Source organism: Sinocyclocheilus grahami, unplaced genomic scaffold (assembly GCF_001515645.1).
Source record: "Sinocyclocheilus grahami isolate Dianchi unplaced genomic scaffold, SAMN03320097.WGS_v1.1 scaffold730.1, whole genome shotgun sequence".
Classification (NCBI taxonomy): domain Eukaryota; kingdom Metazoa; phylum Chordata; class Actinopteri; order Cypriniformes; family Cyprinidae; genus Sinocyclocheilus; species Sinocyclocheilus grahami.
The window spans coordinates 610,189-620,212 of NW_015505909.1; the positions used below are offsets into that span (position 1 = coordinate 610,189).

General features: G+C 41.4%; 1 protein-coding gene across 1 annotated transcript; it reads right to left on the minus strand.

Annotated features, from left to right (window-relative positions):
• Positions 1-292: 292 nt before the first annotated feature.
• Positions 293-9,779, minus strand: LOC107560497 (trans-2-enoyl-CoA reductase, mitochondrial). Its single transcript, XM_016244696.1, has 10 exons — positions 9,624-9,779; positions 9,165-9,262; positions 8,916-9,047; positions 1,821-1,964; positions 1,627-1,729; positions 1,397-1,499; positions 1,244-1,317; positions 1,114-1,174; positions 911-983; positions 293-753 (listed from the first exon to the last, which is right to left on the minus strand). Exons 1-10 carry the CDS (start codon positions 9,770-9,772, stop codon positions 593-595), a joined length of 1,098 nt encoding a protein of 365 aa, XP_016100182.1. The 5' UTR covers positions 9,773-9,779; the 3' UTR covers positions 293-592.
• Between the last annotated feature and the right edge of the window lie 245 nt (positions 9,780-10,024).

Sequence of the window (10,024 nt, forward strand, 5' to 3'; positions counted from 1 at the left end):
AATTTACATTAGATATAGCTGATATATGGTTATATAGCTGTTCGGTTAAGAACAAATAATCTTTCATTCTTCACAAGATGCTAATTGATGGACTGGAGTGGTGTGGGTTATTGTGATGTTTTTATCAGCTGTTTAAACTCTCATTCTGACGGCACCCGTTCACTACAGAGCATCCATTGCTGAGACACTGATGCAATGCTACATTTCTCCAAATCTGTTGAAGAAACAAACTCATCTACATCTTGGATGGCCTTATGGTAAGTATATTTTAAGCACATTTTCATTTTGGGGTGAAATATTCCTTTAAGCAATTCAATTTATAACTTAACTCTGATACAATTAAACTAGAAGTACATGAAGCTTGATGTTCTGTGCATAACATCGGTGTAAATGAAAACGGTCTTGTTATTTTGTGAGGAGGTAGAGGATTTAATTGTGCAAGTACGGACCTGGTAAAACCACTTACATTTAAGGTGATACAGTTCCTTGTATTGTGTCAATAATATGAACAAGCATGTTTAGTTGTAGACATTTGTTCATGATGTCCAACATGTTTCTGCAGAGGATCGGAAGAACATGCCGTTGTTGTTTTCTACATGATAAGAACGTGTTTGCGGCAGTGTGATTGCACAGTGGCTTGTAACGCGTGTGTGTACTGGTGAAATGGTGTCTGGATGCAGTGTGGCGCAGACAGCTGTCCGCCTCTCATGAGGTCACACACAGCATTCAACATGGCCTTCAGCTGTTCTTTATCTGCAGAGAGAGAGGTCGAGCACAAGAGACATAACATACATGAGTGTCGACTCAAGACATCAAGATGTGAAACTACCATGTTCTTACGGTTTCGTCATATTCATTCAACCCTTTATTTGACTTTCAGTAGCTCTTAGTATTGTGTTTGTTGGTTTACCTTCCCTGTGTTTTCTTTTCCACTGCGTCAGCCAGAAGCCCGTCAGAGTCACATTGTGGAATATAAAGGATTTCTGCATGACGAGAAATGGAATAGAAATGTTTACAAAGTTTGTTTTATAAACAGGAATGTTCAATAGAAGTTAAACGGTTTTTGGTACATACAAGGAAATAAAATACTGTACATGAAGAACATAAACTCACAGCTGGGATCTGGAGGGGTCTTTTGGCCATCCCTCCGTATGTGACCATTGTGCCTTCATAACTGAAGATAAAAAATATTTTTTCATTTTCTTATAAACAACTGTAAAACTGCAATATGTGAGACACTTACTCAAGATTAGAGAACACAAGTCCTCCGCTCAAGCCTCCTACACAGTTCAAGCCCAGTTTAGGTTTGGGAACCTCCTAAGAAAAATTTCTGATTACGCAATTCTGTCGAAATCACTGAAAATGTATTTTGTTGCAGAAGAGTGGAATCCCCCACCTCAAAGACCCGATGAAGCCCTGTTGACGTGACTTCCTCTTCTGTCACCACATAATCAGCTCCCAGTGACTGAAGCTCATCGATCAGCTCAGCACAGTTTGGTCTGAGTTCAAGAAACAGTTTAAGAAATCCATTAAATGGGACTTTGTACCACATGGGATTATTACAAAGTACTTCTTTGTCTGTAATGAATTTGTTGCCTGTTGCTTTGCTCCAAAGGTCTTCTGTACCTGTCTCTGATGATGTTGATGGTTTTCAGGCCCAGTGCTGCAGCGATCTGAATCACAGCCTGTCCCACTGCACTGTTAGAGGCGTTCTGAATCACTGTACAACCTACAGACACACAGCTCATAACAAACCACTGATAGCCATGGATAACATTTGGTAAGGTAGAAATAATAAACCATTACATGAGTTTTCATACCAGGGGTGAGTGTTTGAAAGTCATGCAGCATCCTGTACGCAGTGCAGGGGTTCACGAAGATGGTGGCGGCCCCCAGAAGAGAGACGTCTTTAGGAACAGAGATGATCTCATCCTCTTCACACACAGCACCTGTCCTCCATGTACCTGAAACACACACAAATGCACAGTCATTAAAATGAAATACAAAGTTCTGTTATGAAACTCTAGATGGTGCAGGCTGATAGGTTCTAACTCAATCTGATATAATAACATGATTATTCACATGGTGCAGCCGATTGGTTTTAGTTGCATCAGCAGCCATTGAGCTTGCTGTTTAACATTCAAATACTTGGCTACAGCTTCCCCAGCTCGCTGCAGGATGATTTGATGTATATGGGGGTTATTTCATATATGCTACATGTGCAGCAGCAGTATTTTTTACATGTTCACAGCAGCATGTCTGTGGATGTATTGGCAGTCTCTTGGTACTTGTTCTGCCACAGCAGCAGCATAGCAGATCTATTCCCGCCAAGACCAAACACATTAACATTACCATGTATATTACCATGCTAAAGTCTCAGAGAGTTTTCATGACAGAAATTATGTGTTGTCTTTACTTTGTAAATTAAGGACAGTTTTACTTTCAGAAAGCCTCCACCTTCCCCAGCTCGCTGCAGGATGATTTGATGTATATGGGGGTTATTTCATATATGCTACATGTGCAGCAGCAGTATTTTTTACATGTTCACAGCAGCATGTCTGTGGATGTATTGGCAGTCTCTTGGTACTTGTTCTGCCACAGCAGCAGCATAGCAGATCTATTCCCGCCAAGACCAAACACATTAACATTACCATGTATATTACCATGCTAAAGTCTCAGAGAGTTTTCATGACAGAAATTATGTGTTGTCTTTACTTTGTAAATTAAGGACAGTTTTACTATAAGAAGTGTTTTAATTATGTTCCCCTCAATCTATATCCCCATATTGAAATGATAATGTCTCTGCTGATATGCTGTTACTATTGTGTAGTTTGGTGATGCAAAGAGTGAAAATTAGACAATGGAACACACTTATTAAACATTGGTACGGCATACAGAAGGTGAAACAATTTAGAGTAGTGATGCCCAAGTTGCTTCTTTGTTGGGAAGGTAAGGGAATTCGTTACTGTGTAGACATTCTCTAAAACATTAGTATGAGTGTAATGGCTCATTTCCACCAAGTGGTATGGTACAGTACGGTACACAATTATTTCCGTTTCCATTGTCAGAAGTTGTGAATGGTACCAAAATAGCGAACTGTACCATACCACTTTTTTGGTACCCCTCCGTTGGAGTACCTAGCACAACAAAAGGTACCAAAAGAGTGGAGCTAAACTAACTGCAGAACGTTGATTGGTTGACTAGAATCGTCACTTGCGTGTGTTACAAGGGGAGTGAAGCGTCTCCTTCACTCGTTCCGCCATGCTGTTCATGCGTGTTGGGCTTGTTTACATCCGAGTGTGCAAACACAAAAAAAAAAACACTGCGTTTTATAATTGTATATTTTCACACACACACACACAGACAATAGCCGTTTCTTAATAACCGTTCTTGTCTGTTCTTGTGGACTTGTGAAACGACATCATTTTCAAAATATTACTGTTATTGTCATGAAATCTAGTTCTGTCATGACAACTCTCGGAGGGATTGACATGGTAATGTAAATGACAATTTTAATGTATTTGGTCTTGGCGGAATAGACGTGCTATGCTGCTGCTGCGGCAGAGCAAGTACCGATACTTGCTATTGCCAATACATCCACAACATGCTGCTGTGAGCATGTAAGAAATATTGCTACTGCAAATATAACATACATGAAATAACCCCCTAGCATACATGAATCATCTCGTAGCAGACCTATACAGGTGGAGCTGGGGAAGGAGGAGGGTTTCTGAAGCAAGCTGCAACTGCTACGGCAAGCTCTAGTCATATATTTGAATGTTGAGCAGCGAGCTCACCAATACAGGAGAGAACCAATCAGCTGCGCCATGTGATAATGATGACATTACGTCAGATTGAGTTAGACCTATCGGACTGCGCCATCAGAGTTTCATGCCAGAACTCTGTATTTTTAAGAGTTTTTCAGGTAAGAATGTAGTTGTTTAAAACTCAAATCTGCGGTTTATTTATAAAGATAGTGCCTATTTGAAAATTTGCTACGCCGATTTAGGAGATGTGAGCTCCAGGCGATAACTGGGCGCTCAGTGCTCATGTATCCCACCGAGAGCAGCCTTACCTCGGCTAGTCCTTCTAAAATTTTCCGAGTTCACCGATACAGGAGAGAACCAATCAGCTGTTCATGCCAGAACTCTGTATTTTTAAGAGTTTTTCAGGTAAGAATGTAGTTGTTTAAAACTCAAATCTGCGGTTTATTTATAAAGATAGTGCCTATTTGAAAATTTGCTACGCCGATTTAGGAGATGTGAGCTCCAGGCGATAACTGGGCGCTCAGTGCTCATGTATCCCACCGAGAGCAGCCTTACCTCGGCTAGTCCTTCTAAAATTTTCCACTGGCTCTGATGTCTCTGTAGTGGTTAAACATGAGATATCATTCGTTTTGGGTATATCTAACAGACAATCTTTGGTCTCATTAATCTATTATTTGTTCCTGGTCATATTGTTTTGACTGAGCACAGTTTTATAAGTTATGTTCCCTTTCAGTCGGTCACTCTCGACGTCACGCAATCGAGAAAAACTGCAATCCTCTGTTTACCAATGTTGCCTTTCGTAGAGGCAATGAGGGGGACGGATTGGGTCACTATGAATCTGGAGGGGTCATGTCCCCCCTGTCCCTAGTGCCATCTGATTCAATAGGGCTAAGTGATTGATCAAGAGAAAGCTTCCCCCCATACTGTCAGCTACTGACACTGGTTATGAATTTATCCTTTGGTTCCTTTGTGTCTCGTTCCCTGTATCTTAGATACAGATACATTTCTTCAATGCTCCAGGCTATAGGATTAACTGTACTTGTTACGATTTTAAAAAGTCTATGGGTTATATCATAACACTTAAAATAGATTATTGCTGGGTGGATTGAAGCAGGCAGAAAAGTGACCATAAACACCAATGAAGCTCAAGTAACCATTTATTACCTGAAGCCACAAGAAGAAGGCTTTGTGATGCACTATTTACAGTTTGCTTTATAGTAATAATAATAATAATAATAGTAAAGAAAATTAACAATGGAAGTAACGAAGGTTAACAAAAACAATATAGGGGGAAAAAAAAGGAACTTGAGTGGCGCCCTAATCAAAGAAACCAATAAAACCGAATGATTCCCATAAAGCTCCCCAAGTCCTCTAGCCTAACTAACAAAAGAAAAGTGTAGAAAAGAAACCAAAGTCTTCAGCGTAACGACGCTCTAAATATCCTACTCATATCACTAAATAAAAACCAAATTACAGGGAGGGGCGCACACCGCTTTCCTAATGAGTCTAGACACTAATTGTTACTACGTGCAAAGTGTATATCGCGCGATATGCTTACCTGTTCCTTTTCCCCTAATCAAGGAATAAACAATCTGTACCTCCAAATACACAGCAAATGCTAGACACAGAATTAAAGAGTAAGATACAAAAACTAATCTCAGCAAACCAAAACACACAAACACACCGCCTGAATGCCATCACCGAGTACTGTAGGAAGTTGTCGGTGTTACAAAAGCTGAGATGTCAGAAGCGCGAGGCGTAAGAGGCACTTGCCAGTACCCTTTTAATAGATCTAATTTACTGACATATCGAGCTGAACCAAGATTGTCCACGCAGTCTTCCATTCGTGGCAATGGAAAACAATCTGGCACGGTAACAGCATTTACCTTACGATAGTCAGTACAAAATCTGGCAGTTCCATCACTTTTCGGAACTAATAAACAGGGTGAGCTCCATGGGCTACAACTAGGTTTAGCAAATCCATGCTTAAGCAAATAAATCAACCTCAGTACTCATAACAGCCCGTTCAGCGCTATTCACACGATAAGTGTGTTGCTTGATCGGAGCAGCGTCACCTACCTTGATATCATGCTGTAGGACTGTAGTACGGGAAGGCACATCATTAAACAGAGTAGATAAATCGTGTACCAGCTGTACAATATCACATCTTTGTTGATCAGACAAGTGCGATAGATAAGAATTTAAATCACCCAATATCTCCGAATTTTTCAATCTGGCACACTGTTGAGTATGACGTAACCTGGACTGTAAATGGATTTGGTGTAGTGGAACTTTAACAAGTCCCATCTCTATGCCCTGCACCAGAACGTTACTGCCACAAGAAGTCTGCTCCGAGAACGGCAGTACGCCTGCAACTACAAAGGACTGGGTTGTGCCAGTATCACGGAGCATTTTAACAATTACCTGTTCTATGGTTTTACCTGAAACAGAAATGAACCCTTCCATTAAAAAAGGTTCGTAACTGCAATCAGGCTTATCTGGCTCAAGTTTTTCAGCATCTACAGTTTTCACAAATCCGACACTTTTATTTGTAACGCCCTGCTGTTTTCGTTTCAACACAAGACAGTCAGCAATCAAATGGCCAGACTTATGGCAATAAAAACATTCCATATCCTCTTTAGCCCTGGGCGGACTTGACTTCGGACATAGCTGGTTAGGCAAGGCAGCGGAAACAGACACAGTTTTATCAGCGCGAACAGGAGTAAACACATTCTTATGCGTCAACACAAACTCGTCCGCGAAAACAGAAGCTGGAGACAAGGATGTCACTTTCTGTTCATTTAAGTACACGACAACGCGCTCCGGTATACAGTTCTTAAACTCTTCTAAAAGGATTAATTCCCGCAGTGTCTTAAAATCAGTTACCTTGCTCGATGCGCACCATTTGTCAAATAAAACCCCCTTCTCTCTTGCAAATTTCGACAAACGTTTGGCTAGAACTCTTTTTGTGAGTCCTAAACCGCTGCCTGTAAGCTTCTAACTAACTAAGCACTAACTCATATGCACGCAAAATCGCAGCTTTAACAACGTCGTACCTTAAACTATCCTCTAAGGATAGTGTTGCGCAAACCTCCTGAGCTTTACCAGTCAGCTTACACTGTAACAACAGAGGCCAAACTTCACGGGACCACTTTAGAGCAGAAGCGATACGCTCAAACACACCGAAATATGAATCAACTTCCGCTTCTCGGAACTGCGGCACAAGAGAGACATGTTTCCCCACATCAAAGTTGGCACCCAGCGCTGCGCCCTCTGACGGAGCAACAGCCGTCGACTGGAGCGGGACAACTGGAGCAGGTGCACTTCTGGCCGCATTTAACTCCAATTCCCGCATCTTTATCTGCGTCTCTGCCTCAATCTCCCATCTGCGAATTTTTAGACGCAATTCTCTCTCTGCCTGACGTTCCTCTGCCCTCTCCCGCGCATCCATTTGCACTTGCGCTAAGCGGACCTTCAGTCGTGCATCACCTTCAGACCCAATCGAGGCCGGAGAAAAAGGTTCAAAGGGCGGCAGAACAGCCTTGGCTTCAGAACCCTCCACCTCGGCAGTTCCGCTCTGCTCCTCCTCCCCAAACTCAGGGCAGGCGTCAGAGGCAAGAGAACCATCCTCACTCGCTTCAGGCAAAACCAGAACACCCTGCTCCACCAGTTTCTTCAACACAATGCTCTTAATCTCTCTTTTGAGCTGCTGCCTCGAAACGGAAATTTGATAATGAGCCGCAATATTAATTAAATCATCTTTTCGACATTTATCGAGCTGCTCCAAAGTAGGTACACTAACGAACGCCTCTAAATCAAAATTTGCCATAGCCTAGCTACTTGCATCGACCAACCATCCACGAAGACCCAAAAAAAACCCTGATGCACCACTAACCATGTGCATGGTCACTCCGCCGTCACCACCAGCAATAATTCTATGTCCCTGGACATTAAAAATTATCCCGGACGAGCCCCCATTAAATGTTATGATCTTTAAAAAGTCTATGGGTTATATCATAACATTTAAAATAGATTATTGCTGGGTGGATTGAAGCAGGCAGAAAAGTGACCATAAACACCAATGAAGCTCAAGTAACCATTTATTACCTGAAGCCACAAGAAGAAAGCTTTGTGATGCACTATTTACAGTTTGCTTTATAATAATAATAATAGTAAAGAAAATTAACAATGGAAGTAACGAAGGTTAACAAAAACAATATAGGGGGGAAAAAAAAGGAACTTGAGTGGTGCCCAAATCAAAGAAACCAATAAAACCGAATGATTCCCATAAAGCTCCCCAAGTCCTCTAGCCTAACTAACAAAAGAAAAATGTAGAAAAGAAACCGAAGTCTTCAGCGTAACGACGCTCTACATATCCTACTCATATCACTAAATAAAAACCAAATTACAGGGAGGGGCGCACACCGCTTTCCTAATGTGTCTAGACACTAATTGTTACTACGTGCAAAGTATATATCGCGCGATATGCTTACCTGTTCCTTTTTCCCTAATCAAGGAATAAACGAACCGTACCTCCAAATACACAGCAAATGCTAGACACAGAATTAAAGAGTAAGATACAAAAACTAATCTCAGCAAACCAAAACACACAAACACACCGCCGCCCCACGAAGTTCGCGGGAGGACCTTTTAAACCGGCAGGGCAACAGCGGATTGGGCGCAGAGGGTGACGTCACAATTATGACTGGCAGCCGGCAGGTCCAATCAGGAACCTAAGAGCGAGGCAGCAGAAGAAAAAGACGAGAGGGTGGGTAGGAAGGAAGAAACACATATGCATAGCACGTAACAGTACTGTTGGTCTGTTTTTAATTCATTGCACTTCGTACTTTTTTCACTTTAGTCTGAATCTTTATTCAGAGTGTTGCCACATTTTTTCTTTGCAATCTTTTGTAAGAATTTAATATCTTGTTCCTCCTCTGAAAGGACGTTCCTTTGGGACTTATGCCACCAAGAATTCTTGCTTAACCACCTGTCGTCAAATTTCAGTCCTTACGATCAAGACCCACGTTAAATATTTTTGGATTTCATTTGCAATGCACTTGGAAATACACACATTTTGGAACTGAATTCCATGTTGACTTCAAAGTTTTGATGTATTTTTACATCAAAATTTGAATATCTCCTTACCAAAGCCGGCATCTATGGGCACGACCCAATCACCAGGTCTGAGAGATGTGACATCACTGCCCACCTCTATCACTTCTCCCACCCCCTCATTCCCCCCCACCGCTGGGAGGGGGCACAAGATCGGGTACGAACCTATGGAGACAAGATCATGTTCAGCCTCCATCAACCCAAAGAGTAGAACAGAATTTCTATAAAATAACATCAGATTTAACCATCACTAGACTGAAGGTGTATGAGTGGTGACTTTACCCTGGATCATGTTCATGTCTGCAGGATTGACTGGTGCTGCGAGCATATGGACCCTCACAGAACGATCACCTACGGGAGGCAGCAGCAGCTGCTCCATCCTGAAGATAAATGATGAGTCAATGAGCGTCATTTAACAAGTGTCCTGCAGTTAATCTAGTGCTTACCAAAGAGCGTGACATGGAGTCAGTGCTACAATATATTAAAAAACATCAACAAGAAGAAGAAGACTTTGATTCAGATTGCTGGTTCATGCCAATCATGGTTTAAAAATACTGTTTCCAAATTTCATTAAGAATCTTAGATGAAATTACCTTGGTAGAATCCCAAATAAATTTTGCAATGAACAATTATATATATATTTTTTTATAATTATAATTAAGACTACTTATCATTGCAGTACATCTTAATCCACTGCTATGAACTAATATAAGCATATAAAACAGACTGATATCTCCATACCTCACAGTATCAATGTTATGTGAGTGTTCTCTGTAAACTAAAGCCGAGCAGTGGCGAGTCTCTCTCCACACTGTAGAGCATTTCTGATGGTTTCTCAGCAGGATCGTCCCAGCATGGCTGGCTCTGTGCAACATAATTCTGATGAGCATGACTCGTTCTCTTCTGCTGTCCTCTGCTGTGAGTTAAAAGGTCTTCAACATTTGTACACTGTTGAAAAAAAAAAGTGTACTTCCTTGTTTTTTCCGCTGTTGTAATTCCAGATTGTGTCGTGAGAAAACAAACCACTGCACTCTTATAGATTTTATAGTTCTGCTTTCAGTTTTTTTGGACAGGAAACCACACTGAGTTAACTGATTTTTTATGAATACAAGCTGTTGTGTGTGTGTGTGTGTAGTGTATAT

What these genes read in the sequence shown, in the direction of transcription:
- LOC107560497 (XM_016244696.1), bottom strand. Translation starts at nt 9,772, where the DNA reads ATGCTCATCAGAATTATGTTGCACAGAGCCAGCCATGCTGGGACGATC. An exon ending in ATCAACATCATCAGAGACAG is followed by an intron (nt 1,500 to 1,626) that starts GTACAGAAGACC and finishes TCTTGAACTCAG; the next exon opens with ACCAAACTGTGCTGAGCTGA. An exon ending in GGCTTCATCGGGTCTTTGAG is followed by an intron (nt 1,318 to 1,396) that starts GTGGGGGATTCC and finishes AATTTTTCTTAG; the next exon opens with GAGGTTCCCAAACCTAAACT.